Below are 21,180 nucleotides of genomic sequence, written 5' to 3'. Positions count from 1 at the left end.
AATTTACTATTGTAGGTTAATTAAATTAATTTTCTAATTTATTAATTTAACCTGCAATAGTAAGTTTTTATGTACATTTTTTTAAGTAACATTAAATTAATTTTGAATCAAAATAAATATGTAAATTATTATTTATTATTTATTATGTTTTTATTTTTCTATATAAAAAATCAAAATATCGATAACATATCATTATATGTTAATAAAAATATAATTTTAAAATTTTAAATTTATTATTATATTATCATTTTTCCAAGTTTTACAAATTAAGTTTTATTTAACAATAAATACAATTAATAAGTTTATTAATAAATTTAGTTAAAATAAAATAATTTTATTGATAATAATTATTAATTAATTTAATTATGAAGGTAAAAAAAAAGAAAAAGAAGAAAAAAATAGTAAAAAAGTATTTTTATTTTTTTTTAATTTGAAACCTACTATTAAAAACGAGAATAACTTTTTTTAAAATAAAATAAAAATTAATAAATTTTACTTTAATAAATTAAAATTAAATAATTAAAATAAAACAACAATATAAGCCGATGAAAATTTGGTGCAATTTTACCTACTTTCTATTACTCTTGTCAAATTTTGATGGAATGCTGAACCGCTTGAATATTTTAAAAACTTTTTAAATTTCATTAATAATTAAAAAAAAAACTTTAAATTATTTATTACCATATTGAAAAAAAAATAAGATACTAATAGTGCATTACAAAGTTACAAACCTCCTTGCCAAAAGAAATAGCCATAGCCTCATAACACTTTATTCTCTATCAATTTTATTATCACTAATTTTTATTTTAAAAAAAATAAATTATTGACTAAAATTATTAAAGAAAAGCCTAATATAGTTCTCTCATTATTTTTTTTATGAATTAAAAATTTTAGTAGTTTTATTATTATAATCTCATTATTATTATTGGATCTCTTTCTTACTGAAATTTGTTTATATTCGAATTAAAAAAAATTATTCTATAATATTAAAAGTTAGAAGCATGTATTTATTTTATTTAATTTATAATTTTAATTAAATTTGATTTTCTTGATTGTTTTTGTCACGACCCAACCTATGGGCCGGACCGGCACTAGGACCTGGGCCAGCCTAAAGCCCCCGAGGCCCGTAGTAAGCCTAACTATTCATTTACCCAATTCTAAAGCCCATTTGGGCCCAATTTCAAGAAACCAAACGAACAGAGTTCGGCCATAAAATGGACTTTCCAACGGAGAGTTTTCGACTCACCCGACCTGTAAACACAATAAATACTCAATTGGGGAGCTCAGCTCACCCTCCACATACTCATCAGCATAAAAATAAATGGGAGCTCAGCTCCCTCATCCAATCCATCAAACATGCATAGAATATTAAGTTTACAGGTCTAAAATAATAATTTAGTTTACAGACCCAAATCAAATAAACATTTCTAACACATGCGGAAATTCTAAGATTTAATAAGTTTATACAAACATTAGTAATCGACCTGCGAGGGAGAAAGCAGGTTAACCTCAAAAATATCCTCCTGTGGCCTGGAAAAATTTTTGAACAGGAGTGAGCATTCGACTCAGAGAGTAAAATATCAATTTTAACCATAATCTCTATAACTATCTAAAACTAATGCACCCTGGAGAGTGAAATGCAACATCAACAATATTTTCACATCATAACATTAAAAAGGTAATTTGGAGCACTCACGCACCCTGTAGCATCAATCATAATATATGGGAGCTGATCCCCTATACAGCTCTCTTAAATCCAACTCGTGCCTGAAGAACTCAAGCCGGACTTTCGCTTAATAAACCAAATCGAGGGTCCCAGCGAAGAACTCAAGCCGTGACTACCCCTCGAAGGATCGGGTCCCAGCGAAGAACTCAAGCCGTGACTACCCGTCCTGTCCATAGTCCACACCACATCATACGCACACCAACGCACGCAACTCAGCCTAGAGTTTAACAGTTATGAATGCAACATAAGTCGTGCCTAGAGTTTAACTATATAATATATGCATATAAGTGATGCATGGGCATGCTGAACATATAATAATATCGAAATTACAATTAAAATTAATATTTTACTCACAGTGTGACACCCCTTACCCGTGTACAGTATACCCGAGTAAGTAATGCCACACGGTGTACCGGCACACTCTAATATACCTTAATTATTTTATACCATGCTTTTGAATATAATTTGTGAAATATACTTTATTTAAGCTATTTATCAAAATTATTATTTATTTGAGGTTCCGAAAATTTTAAAGAAAATCCGGCGGAGTACCGGCTAAAAATGGAGAAAACAGTTCTTCGAAACCTGTTAAAAACACTTCCAAATAATTACCAAACAATCCCAACATCAATTTATCAGCAAAATCTCAATATTAAGATCTCAACAACATTTCAATTCCAGTTCTCAATCATCTATCACATGTGATGATCACATATAAATTACAAGTAAACATTTACTTTTCCATTCACAAGTACAATTTTCATAATTTACATAAACATCAATATACATTACACAAGTTTAATTACATAGGAGAAAAACAAAGTTAAGTTACAAAATGTCAAAATGACACCTAATGTCCTACCAATGCACCGCAGAAGTTGAGTTGACACGGACATCGCAGAGTCAGCAGGATGGACTCACCCGACCGTGGTCTACTGGGCTCACGATCTGTATCTCCAGTACCTACGCGTGGCAAAAGCAACGCGCTAAGCAATAATGCTTAGTGGTGCAATAATATAATAAAAGAAAATAGCAAGAAATTAAATGTGTAGTGAATGCGTACGTTTTATTTGTTTGGTATTTGTATATTATTTACTTTGTCCACTTTTATTCATTTGGTTGCCCCAAGTAACCTACACTAGACGACTGGACTGGATAACGGGTAAACTGGCACTGGGTATCTAGTACCTCGGGCCGTCACACCATCGGTCACATATGCATCTCCCGGTGTGCATAGCGGCTAACAAGTCAGAATAATATTAGGCACGAGGCCAAGTCTCAATATAATGTCAAAATGGCTAAAAGCCATAAAATCACGGAATGGCATATTGCCATGTGCAGTACTGCTAACTGAACCCTATTGGCATGCCAAACTATCCAAACCAATCTTGTTAGGTATACTAGGGCATTCGATACTTTAAAATTCTTCAATCTTTGAATTTCAAGTTTCGGTGTTACTATTCACCTCTATGGTCAACTAAAATGTTGACTTTTAGGTAGAAATTAGGTACATTGGTTTTGGCACTTCCAACATACCACATTTTGTGTTTAAAACTTGTTGGCATTGAGCGTTAATACCATTTCTAAGCATTAAACAAAAGGAGCAAATTTTTCAGATTTTGTACCATAATTTTACTGTTCCATTTGGAACTGTTACAGTGGAAATTTGAAGAAATGGCAAACATGAAAGTTGTTCCTTATTTTGTCTAGTTGAATTTCATTTTTTGAATCACTCCATTTGGAGTTTTGTATCTCCAGATATGGTCCAAAAACCACAGCTGGCCGGATTTCCATTCTGCAGAAATTACCATATCTACAGTAACATGAACAGTGACTGCCACTGCTATTTAGGTTAGGTTCTGGCCATAATTTGGGGTAGGTTTCTTCATGAAAGTTGTTTGTCTATGTCTTAACTTGTTGCTGTAAAAATTTCAGGTCAATTGACCAAATCTACAGTGAGTTATGGCTTACTGTTCATTTGGTCAATTCTACAGGGGCTATTGCAGTGTGTCCGGATTGGGGCCAAGTTTTGGTCCTCTTGCTTTGGTCTTTTGGGCATGGTTTCTTCAGCAAAAATGTGCCATTATAAGCCTAGTTTCATGTCCAATTGGCCAAAAATCAATTGGACCTACACAGCCAAAGTTATGGCTGTGCAAGTGGACTGAAATTTCAGTCACTCTGCTGCACTAAGAAGGCAGCCTACACATTCACTTGGCTATACTATTTTTCAGTCCAATTCATGGTCAACATACCTAAAATGGTCACTAATTGACCCTTATAATGTTCTTTCACAATTTCATAAGCTAAATCCAAGTTTCACTTCTCAAAACCCTAATGTCCAATTTAAATTACCCATAAACCTCAATTAGCACACTAATTCAACATCCATGCATATTTATACCTTAAACATCATTTCTATCCATTCTAAATTCATTAAAACAATCAACCACATCCTTCCTTAGGGCTGCCAAAAATTGAAGATGCCCTAACACATATAATTTACTTCAAATTCTTACAATTTCTTAACTTAAAATGATGCTCTAACAAGGATTAAAGGAGTGAGAGTGAAAGGATAGCACTAACCTCACTTTAACCTCTTGTAGGGCAGATTTCTTCAAGCTAAAACTTCACTTTCCTTCTTCTTCTTGGCTGCCAAAAGCTTCCTCAAGTGATATGGTCAAGGTTTAATGAAAGGGGTTAGGGTTTAGTGGTGTAACAAGGTAGGAAATTAAGCTTGCTTGATTGAACATCAATGGAGGGAGGAAGAAGAGAAACTCACGTTTTTGGCTGAAGAGAAGGAAGCTGGTTTTTGGTCTTCCTTGGTCTTTATTTAGCTCTTTTATTAGTTAGTCAAATGGTTACTTAATGGTGATTGGTTGGCAATTTTAAATGACATCATCAAGATGTCATAAATGAGCTTTTCTTTGATTTTTCTTTTCTTTTCATCACTACTCAATTTCGATTTAATTTCTAGTAATGTTTATTCATATTTTATGTCATATTAATTATTTACTCAACTAGACAAGTCGGCCAAAAATCACCTCTGAAGGCGAAATGACCAAAATGCCCTCCGTTTGGCTTAACGGGTCAAAATTATCTGTACCGATTGAAAAATTTTTCTAGGTATTTTCTTGGCATTCTAATGCCATGGGAACCTCAATAACCCTTCTCTGGAGTCCCAAAAATTATTTTATAATTTTTCCCTTGGGTCTAGGGCTCCTCGTTGAGAGAACCGCAACTTCCCTCTGGTTACCCATCGTTAGGGCACCGGCTCGTTTAACTTGGTTGTATTTTATTTCAAAAATTTTTATTAAATTTTTCTTATTAATATTTGAGTTAATTATGATTCCCGACTTTAGTTTAAATATTTTTCCGGACGTTCTAGCTGTCCGGACTGACACCGGTCACCGGAACAGTAGAATGTACGGAGTTGGTACAGGGAGGGTGTTACACACAAACTTGACGACAATCACTGTGGCGGCTGGGCGGAGGAAGAAGGCTGTCCCGGCTCACCTGACAATTATATTACAATTATTTAATACAATTGACTCAATACAATTCAAGAAAAGACTAATTGCGTCCTAAGTCGTGCCGAAAATCCGGCAGAGTCTCCCCTATACCTAGGACCTACCCAACCTGCAAAATGGCTCAAAACACACTTCTATATTTACAATCCATATATCCATAGCTCAATCATATCACACAGCCCCTCCTGGGCCCATCAAATCAATCATCCATCACAGTATGTAATATTTCAATTTAATCCTTATAATTGACCATTTTTGCAAAAACTGCCCAAATAAGCTCTAAAAATTCTAAAACTTTGCCCCGCGGTCCTTAGCAATATTACTAAGCTATTGCAAAAAGAATCATAATTTTCTAAGCTACCACGAATATTTTATGGATTTTTAATCCTATTTAAGCACTAGAAAATTACGAAAAAGCAAGGTTCGGGTTTACCTTTGCCAATTTCAACTTCGGGAACGCGCTCGGGACATTTGACAATGGGGGGCTAGCCAAAACCTCGGTCCAATTCGGAAACTTTTCCGGTAACGGGTCTGTCTGGCCGGAATTTCGCAGACCCGGTCAACTGTCGAATTTCCACGAATCGAGGATACCTACACGAAGCCCATAACACGGGGGTTAGTACATAAATTTTTCAGAATTTTCTAAGCTCATTAAATGCTCGGAAAAACACTGCGAAGTTCCATGGGACCCACCGAAAAACGGTGTCGGAAAAATTTGAAATTTATGTCGCCGTGAAGTTCTCGACGAGTGGAGCGTGCTGGTACCCTCGGTTTTCTCGTGAGATTCACGATTTTCGAGAAATCTAGCCCAAAAGTCGAAATGGGCTAAAAACTTTGCGAGCAAAAATTGGACAAACCGCTCGATGGATTTCGGCGTTCTTGGTGTCTCTGGAAAGCTCTCGCCAAGTAGATGATTTTAGACACAAGACTCGGTCCAATTGGTGGCCGGATTGGCCGGATTTTGGCCGGAGAAGTCGAAACGCGCATGAGGGAGGATTCGCGCAGTTTCCGGCCGTTTAGCGGCATTGGCCGGGAGGCTGGGTGGCGGCCGATCGTGACAGGGGAGGTGGCCGTGGCCAGGCGTATGAGAGAGAAAACAGGAGGAAGAGAGAAGGGGGAAGGGACGCGCGCGGGAGGAAGAAAAAGGGGAGGGAGCTGGTCCGATTCGACCGATCCGATCCGGTTCGGTTCGATTCGACCGGTTCGATTCGAAATACAAAATTTTAAATTTTTACTCTGCCTCGGGACCGAAAACGAGGTCCAAAAATTTCGAAAAAATTTCAGAAAACTCAGAAAAATACGTAGACTCCAAATATATTTTTAGTTTTGCCACATGGTCTTTAAATTAATTTTTAAAATTCATCAAAGTTTATATTTTCAGAAAATCGAACCCGATTTTTAAAATCCGAAAAATCTCAAAAAAATTCCTAAAATTTAAATAAAATTAAAATACCAAAAATGCTCATAAATTTAAAATTTTTGGGGTGTTACAGTTTTAAAAAAATTATATTTAAAATAAATTGATGAACTTTTTAATTTTAGACCATCACTATATTTTAAATACATAATTTATAATATTAAAAATTCATTGTATTTTTTAATTAACTTTAATTTTTAATAAGCTAATTTTATTTAATAAGATAAATTATTTATTTTATCACTGTATTCATGGATTGTTTGTATTTTTGTAATTATGGAATGATTTTATCAATCAATCATAACATCATCGATCAACATCTAAAATTTTATATAGCACTGATTTTTAATCTTTTAAAAATTCAGAAACCATGAATGCAAACAGGGTAAATCGATGCACGGATCATAAATAATATTTGAAGTTAAATTACATAGTTGGCTTGAATTTTCTTGTACAGACTAAAAGGTAAATTAATCACATCCTGGAATTACAAATTCAATTTCATCTGAATTTGACTCACTCAATCTGACAGAACTGGAGTTGCAATCTCAAGAATAAAAAGTTGGCAAGTATGGACAGCGGAAGAGGATTCATAAACCTGACTAGAAAAACTCAGCGTCATCCTGGAATTGTCTCAGATCGATCTGGAAATCTAAGCTGAAGATTTACGTAGTAAGTTGCAGAAAGACCATCCGTCTGAGCAAAAACAGCAAGCCCACGAGCAAATGCGAACGAACCAGTTCCACCAACCACTGTAAGTTCTTCTCTATCTTTATGTGCTACATGCTTGGCCTGCAAATTCAGGCTGCCCGAGTAGTGAGGTGTATCAAATGAGAGATGAATAATATTGAAAGCAGAGTGTGCAAAATGTTCAATTGGAATAATGAAACCTTGTGCTTTCCCAATAACCCTGGAAGTGTTCTCAGGTCCTTCTGTGAGGATGCGATGGAAAATAAAAGCTCCAGCATCCGGGCGTAGTGCTGGCTGCAAGTTGGAGCTTGAAATGTGATCAGGTTGCTGAATGTACAGTGAGAGTGCCACCCAAGGCCTGGAGGGATCCTGTGATGAAGCCTTGTGAGGTGCTGGAGAAAAGACTGACAAGAGAATTACTAACAGTATGGATATAGAAACTGCAACGCAGAATATTATCCTACACAGCATCATGCACAGATGAACCTCTTTCAAGTTTGTTTTAATTGGTTTGTTCTTGGTTATGCTTTAAGAGGATCAGTTTAATGGATTTCCCATAATGGAAGGTAAGATTGTAGGTTTTGGCCACCTAATCCATTTCTCAGGTCCACTCCTAAACCTCAAATCCTGAATAAATGGATTATTATCATGGATACCAACTCTATTAATCTGCTAATCAACTAACCGGATTATGAACTTTGGCCCCACTCTATTCCAGAACACATACCATAGAAAGAGAGGTAAAGATCTTATTTCAATATTGGTTTTATTTTAATTTATCTTCATTTTTCTTAGATTTTGCGGAGTAAGAGTGAACAAAAATCAATTTGAATCGAAAAATCAAATTAAATTAATTTATTTTATTTTTCAATTTGATTTGTATTTTTAGAAAAGTTTGGTTTTCAATTAGATTAGGTTATTTAAAAGAAAAAACATAATAAAGAGTGAATTAACCAAAATTTGCTATGCTAGATTTTTCACACACATATAGTGCTACTTAGCTTAATAATAGTATTTAAAAGATTACCGTATAAACCTGAAGCCTTACTTCATAAAAAAATTATTATTATTTAAAGTTTTTTTCCCGTATCATTTTTTATTCGATTAGATTAGAAAAAATTATTTTTAATATATATATATATATATATATTAAAAAATTATTTTTAAATATATATACATATACATATATATGTATATATATACATATATATATATATAATAATATATTTAGAAAAATATTTAATGAACATTATTTATAAAATTTTTTTAGCCTAATAAGAGTGCTCAAAATTATTATGTAACCTTCTTTTTATCTTTATTTGCATATTTTGTTATTTTAAAAAATAATTTATTATCTATTTTTATATATAATAATCATCATTAATTAAATATACAATATAATTATAAAATAATAATAACGTTAAATATGAATTTAATTACACATTACTATTATGTTCCATACTTAATTACATCACATTAAACATAGACTTAAAATTGTAACATTGAATTTCTCATATGTCGAAGAGGCCCTGAGACGGTCTCTAATAACGTATTCAAGAAAGTAATAACAAGATCAACAAAGCTCATTTCTCATTCTATAAGCAGTCTCTAACTTGAAATCATAACAACGCCGCCTTACTTTGTTGTATTGAGGCAGCTTTTTTCACTGAAAAATCAAGACCAGCCACAGATGGAGGCAACGGTACAGCGTTACCCATCGATGTAACTTATCAGTTCACCAAAAATTTAATTCCAAGCTGATCCAGAAAATAAGTGAGGGCAGCCTTAATCAAATTTGATGTAGTGCAACTCTCCTCTTTTATCCGGTATTGGGACTGACTGTGTTTTATCCAGGCTTGGGACTGACTGTGCATATAACACAGGCCTTTACATGCATTAAAGAACACACACAAATACAAACACCTAAAAAGAATTTTTCTTTAAAAAAAAGGCAAGAACATTTTAAAAAATAATAATAAAAATTAAACATGAAACTATTGACCCTCGCCTCAGGTAGGACACCAATACATCAGAGAATAATATAGATAGTCCAGTGTTATAGAAAACCCATGCAGAACCAAAATATACAGATGAAGCAATAGAAGACCAATGCACTCAACAGAACCCAAATAGCCAAAAAGAGCAGCTAGAGTTAGAAAAGTATCAATCCCTGTACGACAGAGCCAAAAAGAGCAGCAAGTCTAGTATCAATCTCTATCCACCAAGCTTGCTTCCAAGCTGCCGACCAGCTACAGAAAAAAAAAATATTATCTGCAAACCTTATTTATGGAAATGCCAGCCACAATTCCTCTAAAACAAGGAAATATCTTAAATGGGAAAGAACAGAATTATAAGTGTAACATCATCAGAGAAGCAAATCATGAAATAGACCCAAGGAGAGGCCAAGTGTAACGTGTTACAACCCGGACACCACTGTCACAACCCAGAAAAAATAAACCTTCTGTAAGTAAACCAGGAAGTGGACCCAAGGAGAGGACAGGTGTAACGTGTTACAGACACCACCATACAGTCAGCATAGCACCGGACAACTTTGTAAACCCATCTTAACAACTGAGGTCAGTCAATTGAGATGTAGCAGCCTTATGGTAAGGAATCTGAAAAACCCAAGCCTCCGAGAAGGATAATGAAGAAACAATAATTGGACATCATGGATATCAAACATTAATATTCTGAACCCACATATTGGAAAAGAAATAAGCCTCTAATCCATATTTGTCAAATCAAGAATCGAAATCTTCACTTTGTGAATTAAGACTACCATTTAAATTTGAACAAATAATTAAATAGCAAGTTAATTAAAGGTTAAAATATATTAATATAAAATATCATAATTAAACAATTATAATTAAACAAGTATCTATTAACCAAACAAAAAAAAAAAAAAGGAGAGGGAAATTAATGGATAATGAAAGAAAAATAACAAAGAGAAATTTTATGTTTGATAATAAAAAATAACATGAAATATTAAAATTTGAAGCTATATGGTCTAACAAATCTCTAGAAAAAAAATTGACTATATCGGTAGATTCATATTCATTTAAATAATAAAAAATTATAACAAGTTAATTAAAGGTCAAAATATATTAACATAAAATATCATAATTAAACAAGTATCTATAAACCAAAAGAAAAAGGAGAGGGAAAAGAACGAATAATGAAACAAAAATAACTAAAGATAAATTTTATGTTTCATGGTAAAAAATGTCAATTTTTCAAGTAGATAGCCATGTGAGGAGGATGTCAGTTATAGGATTAAAAGCCGGATGATTAAAGTGTAGACGTGCCACGGGAGTTTTATGTTGTAACGACCCAGCCCAGCCCAGTCAGTATTGTCCGCTTTGGCCCGTGGGCCTCACGGCTTTGTCCCTTGGGAGGTTTCGCTCCCAAAAGCGCGCTGACCAGTTTAGGCTGACCCCCACATATATGGCCCAGATTCCCTTCTCCCGTTTCCGATGTGGGACGGGCGGCACCTGCAGGCGTTACGTATCGCCGTCCCCACAGTCCGTTACAACCCACCAACTTCCGCTGGGGGCGTCCTCGCACCCACTCGTACTGGAGGGAGTCCGGCTCTGATACCAATTGTAACGACCCAGCCCAGCCCAGTCAGTATTGTCCGCTTTGGCCCGTGGGCCTCACGGCTTTGTCCCTTGGGAGGTTTCGCTCCCAAAAGCGCGCTGACCAGTTTAGGCTGACCCCCACATATATGGCCCAGATTCCCTTCTCCCGTTTCCGATGTGGGACGGGCGGCACCTGCAGGCGTTACGTATCGCCGTCCCCACAGTCCGTTACATATGTGATCGAAGATTCCCAATAAGTTGAAAGGAAAATTTCACCGTACAACCATACAACTGGCCATATTATATGATAGTGAGTGTTAAACAATGAAGAAGTCGTATATGTCCAAGATGAGAGTTGCGGAGATGAGAATGTTAAGGTGGAAAAGTAGCCATACTAGACTAGATAAAGTCCATAATGAGAGTATGAGAGAAAAAGTAGGCGTGGTACCAATTGAGGATAAGTGGAGAGAAGGAAGATTGAGGTGGTTTGGTCATGTGAAGCATAGATATACGGAGACTTCAGTTACAAGTAGAGTATATTGGGTTAGAGGATAAAAAGAAAAGAAAGGGACAACCTAAACTAACTTGAAGAAGAGTAGCACAACATGACCTAGAAGCATTATATATTTCCGAGAATTTAACCCAAAATCATTTAGAGTGGAGAAAAAGAATCCATAAAATCGACCCTAATAAATTTTTAAGACAAATGCTTAGTTGAGTTAAGTATGGTAAAAAATAACGTGGAATATTAAATAATCAATAGATACATATTAACTTAAATAATAAAAAATGATAGCAAGATAATTAAATGTCAAAATATATTAATATAAAATATCATAATTAAACAAGTATCTATTAACCAAAAAAAAAAAAAAAACCAAAAGATGTATAGGGAAAAAAATGAATAATGAAAGAAAAATATCTAAGAGAAATTTTATGTTGCAGAGTAAAAAAATAACATGAAGTATTAAAATTTGAAGCTACATGTAAAACAAACCTCTAGAAAAAAAATCGACCAAATCGATAGATTCATATTGATTCACTATTCAATCAAAAGATTTAGTTAAGATTCAAGCACATTTGAGATCCACCCCACAGATTTGAATCGTTAAGACAAAAATTGAATCAAATCATAAGATTCGGATAGAGGATCATATTCTAACAATAATGCTCTGTATCCCTTAAAAGCAAGAAGTCATGTTCCATTCACAGATTACACACAATATTCTTGAAAGACAGATAACTAAGGCAAAGAGTTATTGATAAAACGTACACTCATACTCACTAAATAAAGGAAAGGAAAAGTTCGTTGCTCTATCAATGGCTTTTAATTTCTCAAAGCCACTAGACTCCAAAAAAAAGGGCACCATTTAATTGCTCAAAACCACTAGACTCCCAAAAAAAGGGCACCAAGATCTTATTAGAAGGACCTCTCATATGAATTCAAAACATAGAACCCCTGAAAACATGTGCAAAATAAAGCATACCAACTCGATTCAAACATCCCTTTCAATCATAAACCAAAACACAGATCAATCTTAGCCCAAGTCAATGAATTTCTCAATGCAGTCTTAGATCCTGAGAAAACAGGAACCAGAAGCTCACTTTTTTTTCAAGTAAAGAATTTATTTTAGAGCCTTACAACTAAAGGGTTTGACTTCCTATATTTTCTCAAACCAATGAATGACAACAATAATCAAGCTCACTGAACTGTGATCAAGAAGCATGAAATACCATGATGCACAAGAGACTTCCTGACCAAGCCTTTGAACATATTCTCACTGGAGGAAGACGCAAGCTGGCATCCAAGCTGTAATCAAAGAAGCCAACACCAAATGTATGCCAAAAAAAAAAGTCTTCAATATATTTCTCCACAAACCCTCCACAATTGATCAAAACATTAATCCTCTATATTGATGGAATCCTAAAAAATTGCCACCAATTCTCAGAATCTACCACCACCACAGACACATAAGATCATAAATTATAGATTACGATTTGAGAAAACCCTTTGATCCATCTTAGTCCAAGTAGTCAAAATAGGGCACAAATCACCTACAAATAAGCAGAAAATCTCAGGTTTCAGATCCATTTGCCAAGAAACATATAAAATTATATGTTAACCAATAAAGACACTAAAAGAAAATCCAACACGATATTATGGGCAGAATATCATCGTATCAAACACTTAAGGTGTTGATCTTCATACATGTGAAGCCATCAATTTTTATCCAGCAAGAGCAAGCATGCGAAGCTCACATTCTTGTTGTCAAGTAAAAAATTTGTACATCTTAAACCAAACACTACCTATTCATGCCCATCCACGAGCTGATAAAACAACTCACTGAAAGAACTGAGCATGCTGAAGCCGCAATCAAGAAGAACTGGAATTAAGGCTGAAAGCAGCAGTCATAAATAATCTCTATCTATGCAGCCAATGGGACCCAAGAGACATACAGAAGGCAAGCTCCAACTTATCACCTTAAACTTGATGTGTTCATAACAAGAAATTATGGCCAACATATCAAATAGAAGTTCTATAAATTCTTTCTTTTAAGTAAAAAATTGTTAAAACTATTCAGGAAGGTTTGTCCACATATTCTCAAAACAATTAGGGAGTTTCTGGAACAACATGCAAGCTCACACCAAGCAGAATAAAATAACGATTAGGGCACAGGGAAACTAGAAATTAATCTTTATCAAATAATTGCTAAAGTTAATGGACCAAATTCTTTTTAGATAATGGAGTCTTTGGAAAAGTAAGTGCAAGCTCATAGCCAAGCATTACAAAGCAGACCACTAAATTACCGATATTATGAAATGATCTCACTATGCTCCATGGTATGATTTCTCAAAACACTGGAATCAAGGAAAGGCACTAAAAAAATCAAAACAACATTCACTCAAGGAATCTACTAACATAAAAGAGAGCGAATTGAATATTAGAAGGCATAAGAAAACTGCCTGATCATTCATAGTCACCATTTTCCTCAAATAAAAAAGCTAGACTCATGCAAACATACAAACTCGGAAACTAATTCTATGTGCCTAATAAATAGGGATATATAAATTTAATTGACAGACACAAAACAAAGAGGTAAAAAATCTCTCTCTACTACCCTGCCAATAGGTTTCACCATGCATATGGGATTTACCCATAGAAACACTCTTTGATCCTGGAAATCACGCCACAAACCACCAATTCTAATAATATAATGTCACTTAAGAGAGAAGAAACTAATTTAAAAATCACGACAATTGAGGTTATGCGTGGTAACATGTTGGATTAAAGAATAGAGGAAAAATTGCAATAATTCAAAATTGAAATAGAAAAGTTTTGGCACAATCTGCATTGCATCCATGGAAATAAAGTTTGCAGGTAAAAACCAGAAAGAAGACAATTACTTGCATTTTTAACTCTGAGGGAGACAGAAAGTTACACGGGTCCATAGCCCAATTTACATGGACCGTGTACTGTCTCTAGCAGAATAACTTAAAGCCAGGGAGTTACACGGGCCTCCTTCTATTTGAAACGGGCCGTGTAACGTATCCAGTAAAGCAACTTGGGAGAAAGAAAGTTACACGGGTCCCAGAGCTCATTTACACGGGCCGTGTACTACGATAGAATTTAAAATTTTCAGGCAGAAATTTACACGGCCCTACACGTCGGGACCCGTGTAGTGATACACTTACCCGTGCATCATGTTGCAGACGCGACTCCTGGGGCACGAAACGAGCAAAACAAAGAGTCCTAACGGCTCTTTAAATGCACCCATAGCATTAAAACCATTCATAAAGGCGAAACCCTTCATCTTCACCCCCCTAGCCTATAAAAACCCCTCAAATCTCATCTCTCTTCACCAAAACCCTACTTTTCTCCTCCTCAAAAACTCATCAATGGCTCCTGCAAAGCGATCTACAAGAAGAATCGGCTCTTCCTAGAGGCAAAGAGGAGAATCCTCATCTTCTCCACCTCAGCCTCCATCGTTGCCCCAAGAACAAGGATAGTCTCTCCCCAACCATCTCAACCAGCCCATTCTCCACCGCAACCCAACCACAAGTCACTCCACAACCCGAAATCTCCATTCCTTGGGGATTCCGTGACGATGCCCATAAGGCAATGTGCACCCGACTTCACACCTGGAAAATAAGCTACACCAAATACATAGATTTTTTGCTGCTGGAGCAAATCGGGCTGCAAAATGATATCAATGGGCTACTTGATAGCGTCGAGTGGACAAGGTTGGCCCAACTCCAATTTTCAGCATACCCTGTGCAGTTTCAAGGCCACCTTATGGCCTACCGACAGGGAGGATAGGGGCAAGATTGAATTTCGCCTCCTTGGTGTCGACCAGGTGATGAACATAGATGAGTTCAACGCCATCTTCGGTTTTGACAGTGCCGACCACCAGGAGATCCCTAGGAACCACATGCTGTACAACAACATCAACTTCTAGAGTTCCATTACCCCGAACACAAAGCCATATAACTCCAGCAAGTCCAAATCCACGGGCATCACAAGTCCAGCCCAGCGCTATATGCATCAGTTCGCCGCCCACACCATCATCGGGTCACCGGACAGCGCTACAGCATCGATTTCTTTTTGTGCAACCATCTTCGACACCTCTGTCATCAGTCTACCGGGCATATCGTGCTTGGTGGCCTTGTCACAACAATTGCCCTCCACTTCGGCTTCGTTCCAGGATATCACAGGCTGCGCTCTGTCACTGGAACGTCAAGAACAGATCAAACTATCTGCATATCCATGGGGATATGTAAGAAGGTGGGCAACACATGGTGATATGTAAGAAGGTGGGCAACACATGCTACCTGCTGGATGCCGAAGGAAACACCATCTCTCAAAGAGACGAAGCACGAGGACTTGGCGAGACTTCACAGCCTAAAAAAGAAGGCAAAGAGCGGATGTTTCAAGAGTCCCCCGTTCGAGTGCCTCCATACACACCGCCACCAATAGATCCGGTCCTCGCATACCTACAGCGCATGGAGACCACAATATACAGCAGAATGCGAGCAATCGAGGACAGCCTCCAGGAAGCCCACAACAAATTGGACATGCTAATGGAGAAGCTAGATGATGAGGAGGAGAGCCAGCATTGCCATCATCACCATCAGAGACCTTTTAGAGCTAGGACTATAGTACATTGAGGACAACGTCTGGTTTGAGTTTGGGGGGGGATACAAGTGCATTGCATATCATTGCATTTGCATATCATTACATGCACATCATTACATTGTTTAAATTCAACTGAATTATTCTTGTGTATTAAAATTTTTGAAAAATTTTAGACTTTAAATTGTGAAACTTAGCTAATAATTGGACTCCACGAAATAGAGGAATGAACATATCTAGATAGGCAAAAAAGGATTCTAATATGTTGTTTGTGAAGAAACTAATCTCTTTAATGGAACTAGACTAGTTAAACCTCTTCATAACTATTAATTTATCACATTGAACTTGTAAAGTTAGGAGAACAATTTTTGAAATACAAGCAAACCTAAAAAAATACCTCACTAGCTCTAAAACATATCTCTTGGACCTATCAAGGCGAAATCCTAGCATATGCTTGATGAAGAAATTATTAAGGTATTCTTTGATATAGGCTCACTAAGCCTTAACTACCCCTAATTAAAATGTATATCCCTTGTAGCCAACTTGAAGCCTATGTTTATCCTCTAAAATTTATTGCTTACCCATATTATTTACCTAGCCCCTAGCCTTTACCCACCTTTCCCTTTTGAGGAAGCAAAATGCATAAGCAAAATGAAGAGAGGATGTAGAACTCAAGAAAGAGTACAAGTGTGCAATTAAAATCAAAGAAAAATTTGCCTTTCCAACCCAATAAAAGCAATGAATTTGAGAGAGAGGACAAAAGGGACATTAAAAAAAAAAAAAGAGAAGAAGTCCCAAGTAAAAAAAATTTGCACATCTTAAACCAAACACTCGAGCAAACACTTCTTGTTCATGCCCATCCACAAGCTGACAAAACAACTCACTGAAAGAACACTCAGCTCACACTGAAGCTGCAATCAAGAAGAACTGGAATTAATGCTGAATGCTCCGTAGTATGATTTCTCAAAACACTGGAATCAAGGAAAAGCACTATAAACCTAAAAATCATAACAACATTCACTCAAGGATTCTACTCATATAAAATAGAGCGAATCAAATATTCTAAGGGGTAAGAAAACTCCCTGATCATTCGTAATCAACATTTTCCACAAATAAAAAGGCTAGGCTCATGTATACATACAATCTCAAAAACTAATTCTATTTGCCTAATAAATAGGGATATATAAATTTAATTGAAAGACAAAATAAAGAGGAAAATCTCTCGACTACCTTGCCAATAGGTTTCACCATGCATATAGGATTCATTCATAGAAACACTCCTTGATCCTGTAAATCATGCCACAAACCACCAACTCAACTCAACTCAACTCAACTAAGCCTTTATTCCAAAAATTTGGGGTCGGCTATATGGATTCGCTTTCTCTACTCTAAACGATTTTAGGTTAAATCCTCATAAACATGCCACAAACCACCAATTCTCAAATAACATGCCACTTGAAAGAGAGAAGAAACTAATTTAAAGACCGACAAATTTGAGGTTATGCGTATAGAGGAAAAATTGCAATAATACAAAATAGAAATAGAAAAGCTTTGGCACAATCTGTATTGCAACCATGGAAATAAATCTGCAGGAACAAAAACCAGAAAAAAGCCAATTAAAGGATATTAAAAAAAAAAAAAAGAATAAAACTCAGACCAACATTGCAGCTTAGGACATAATACGCCAATTAACCTAGACAAGTACAACATTGCAGCTTTGATTAACACCTTAAACTTGCCGTATATAATATGAGCAAACCAAAAAAAATTAAAAAAAAAAAAACTTATGTACGGCATATTTGTACGAAACACTTCCTAGATCAATCTTTGCCCATGTCCACGAATTTCTCAATGATCCTGAGAAAACAAGAATCAGAAGCTCACATTTCCTTTTTTTATTATTAATCTAAATAAAGAATTTTAAACCTAATAACTAAAGAGAGAGACTTCCTTAATATTCTCAAACCAATTGATGAGAACCACAACCAAGCTCAGTGAATTGTGATCAAGAAGCATAAAATACTGCTATCAACAAAAATTCTAAAAACAAAAAGGAAAAAGACAAGTCAAAAAGACAGGTAGATGGACCGCATATCTTGTTCTTAAGTAGAAAACTTTCAACCAAAAACTAAGGCACAAAAGTCCTCTTGATCAAGCCTCTTCACAAATGGGAAGAAGATGCAAGCATCCAACCGGCATTCATAAAGCCAACCAAATTAACGCAAAAAGTAAGTCCTTATAATTTGTGTCTCCACAAACCCTCCACAATCAACAATATTAGTCCAACTAGCTCTCAGAATCTACCACCACCAGACACATAAAATCATGAATTTTAGATTAAGATCTGAGCAAACCCCTTGATCCATCTTAGTCGAAATAGTCAAAATAAGGCACAAACCACCTACAAACAAGCAGCAAAACTCAAGTTGCAGATCTATTTGCAAAGAAACAAATAAAATATATGTGAACCAATAAAAACAGGTAAAAAGAAAATCCACCAGGATATTTAAGACTTGCTCTGTACTGTATCCTTGACTGAAAACAGAAACTGCAGGAAGAATTTGAGAACATCAAAAGCAGAAGCACAACTGAATATCGGACTACTACACAAAACATAACATGAGCAAAGGACAATAGACACTCCCTTGCCAATCATCTTTGATTAAGTACATCTTTGATTAAGACATTAACCTTGGCATAATGCACAATACCAACCAACACAAGAAGAATAATTTATGGGATTACGGGCAGAATACCATTGTATCAACAACTTGACGAGTTCATCTATGAACATGTGAAGCCAATTTATCCTGCAAAAGCAAGCATCGGAAGCTCACATTCTTCTTAAAAAGAATTTGAACATCTTAAACCAAAAGCTCAGGCAACGACTTCCTGTTCACTGAGGGGTTCTACTCATAAAGGGGAGAGAATCAATATAAGAAAGGGAAAGAAAACTCCTTGATCATTCCCAGTCAACATCTTCCTCAAATAAAAAGCTGGAAACACATGCAAACATACAAGTCAGAAACTAGTTCTACGTGCTTCCTAAACAGAGATATATAAATTTAATTGACAGCCGCACAAAACGAAGGGGTAAAGAATCTCCCTGACAACCCTGCCAACATGATTCACCATGCATATAGGATTCATCCGCAAAAACAGTCTTGATCCTGGAAATCACACCACAAACCACTAATCCTCGTAATAACACGTCAATTAAAAGAGAGAAGAAACTAATTTAGGAACCACCAAAATTGAAGGTCTTTGTGGTAACGTGTTGGATTAAAAAATATGAAGGGGAAAAATTGAATAATCCAAAACTTAAGATCAGATCAAATCGATTATCAAACCACCGCCACCACTGTCGTAGCACACCTTAAAATATCATGAATCAAACTGAATCAAACTCTGTTTCCTACTAGAGCTGAAATCAATTAAACAATCATCAGACTCCGAGCGAAACTACATGGCAATGCAATATCAAAACACAATTTGCCTCAATCAAACAGAAAGCCAAAATAACCACGAATAATCCTTTGTACTCAAGCTTCGATTCCGCTTATTCCAAAACCTAGCACCACAAAACAACCAGAAAGATTTCTACCAAAATGTAAACAATCTAACAAATCCAAACCAACCAAGAAAGCCATCGGAATAAGTCTAGACATTAGATCTTCAGCAAATAACTTGGAAACAAAAACCAGGTATGGAGAAAAGAAGAAACACCCCTCACCGATTTGCAATACCAATCAAATCAATACCAACTGTTCTCTTCGCACCGAAATATTCTACGCACCGAAATATTCTACGCACATACGAACCAAAACATACACAAACCGATAGCAAACTACATAAAATATCAATCAAACCAAAAAGATACAGAGATCGAACAGACGAGGAAAAACAAATTGCCAGAAGAAACTAGACAAAAAACCAAAATCACAGAGCGCCCATAACCCGAAGCGTTTGAAAATACGGAGGTTTTATAGAAAGGACGAATGAGATGAAAGGCTGAGATTAAATTGTGATTGCGTATAGGATTTATTTTTAATCACATAGTCGGTTAATCTGGAAGCCGATCAGAGTCGGTCACGTAATCTGGACGCGGTCCTTATTTTGAGGCGGTGTGCGATGATTTGTTAGCTAGCTTGTTCTGTAAGCGACGGGTTATTTAGTGGATCTAAAGTTAACGGCTAGAATTGACAAAATAAATAAATGAGTAACGGCTAGAATTTACTTTTAATCAAAGAGTCGGTTACTTGATGTGGATTAGTTATAGTCTTATGACTATAACTAATAATCAAATGCTTGGTTGGCGAGAAAAAAAAAAAGAAATTAATTAAAGGGAATTTTACAATTTGTCGATTTTGAATTCGTAAACAAATCTTCCTAGAAACCTTTGGATACCCTGTTTCGAAGGGGAAAAAGAAAATATAAGAAAAACTTTTCATTTAATTTTCTCTAATTTTATTTAAACACAAAATATAAAATAAAATGACTCATTTAATATAAATTTAAATTCATATAAAAATAAATTTAATAACAGTTAAATTAAATATTTATATTAAAATATATACATAATTAATATATATATATATATATAATGCAAAAATCTATAAATAAATATTTAATTTAATAGTTGATCTAATATAAGCCCTAACTTATAGAAAAATAAACTTAATAATGGTTAAATTAAATATTTTATTAAGATATATATATATAATTAATTAAAAATATATATATAAAATGTGAGAATCTATATGTAAATATTTAATTTAATAGTCGATGAGTTTATTTTTATATGATCTCTAATTCTCTATAACCATGAAAAAATAAAATAACCTTGTATTTATTAGATGAGTAAAAATTACATTTATTTTATTTTTGATGCGCCTTATCTTAATTTGGGATGTACACGATGCTGATTCTATTTGAACTTGGTTTGATTTAAATGTATATTAAATATAAACTCAAATTCATGTGAGAACAAATTTAACAATTGTTAAATTAAATTTATATATTAAAATATGTATAAAATTAATTAAAACATATCTCTAAAATATATAAATTTATATGTAAATATTTAATTTAGCGCTTAATGAGCTAATTCT

At 35.1% G+C, this 21,180-nt stretch overlaps 1 protein-coding gene and 1 long non-coding RNA gene across 2 annotated transcripts; both read right to left on the bottom strand.

Moving 5' to 3' along the window:
- Positions 1 to 7,055: 7,055 nt before the first annotated feature.
- On the bottom strand, positions 7,056 to 8,435 carry LOC110671642 (dirigent protein 11). The gene has a single exon (XM_021834162.2). The coding sequence runs from the start codon at positions 7,832 to 7,834 to the stop codon at positions 7,289 to 7,291; it is 546 nt and encodes a 181-aa protein (XP_021689854.2). The 5' UTR covers positions 7,835 to 8,435; the 3' UTR covers positions 7,056 to 7,288.
- A 2,339-nt stretch (positions 8,436 to 10,774) lies between these two features.
- Positions 10,775 to 20,254, bottom strand: LOC131172140 (uncharacterized). The gene is made up of 2 exons (XR_009142718.1): positions 17,300 to 20,254; positions 10,775 to 16,980 (listed from the first exon to the last, which is right to left on the bottom strand). It is a non-coding gene; the product is annotated as an uncharacterized LOC131172140 (long non-coding RNA).
- Between the last annotated feature and the right edge of the window lie 926 nt (positions 20,255 to 21,180).

The sequence above is a fragment of the Hevea brasiliensis genome, chromosome 2, assembly GCF_030052815.1.
Source record: "Hevea brasiliensis isolate MT/VB/25A 57/8 chromosome 2, ASM3005281v1, whole genome shotgun sequence".
Lineage (NCBI taxonomy): Eukaryota > Viridiplantae > Streptophyta > Magnoliopsida > Malpighiales > Euphorbiaceae > Hevea > Hevea brasiliensis.
The sequence above is the reverse complement of the archived record's forward strand: the minus strand, read 5'-3'. Positions and strand labels throughout refer to the sequence as shown.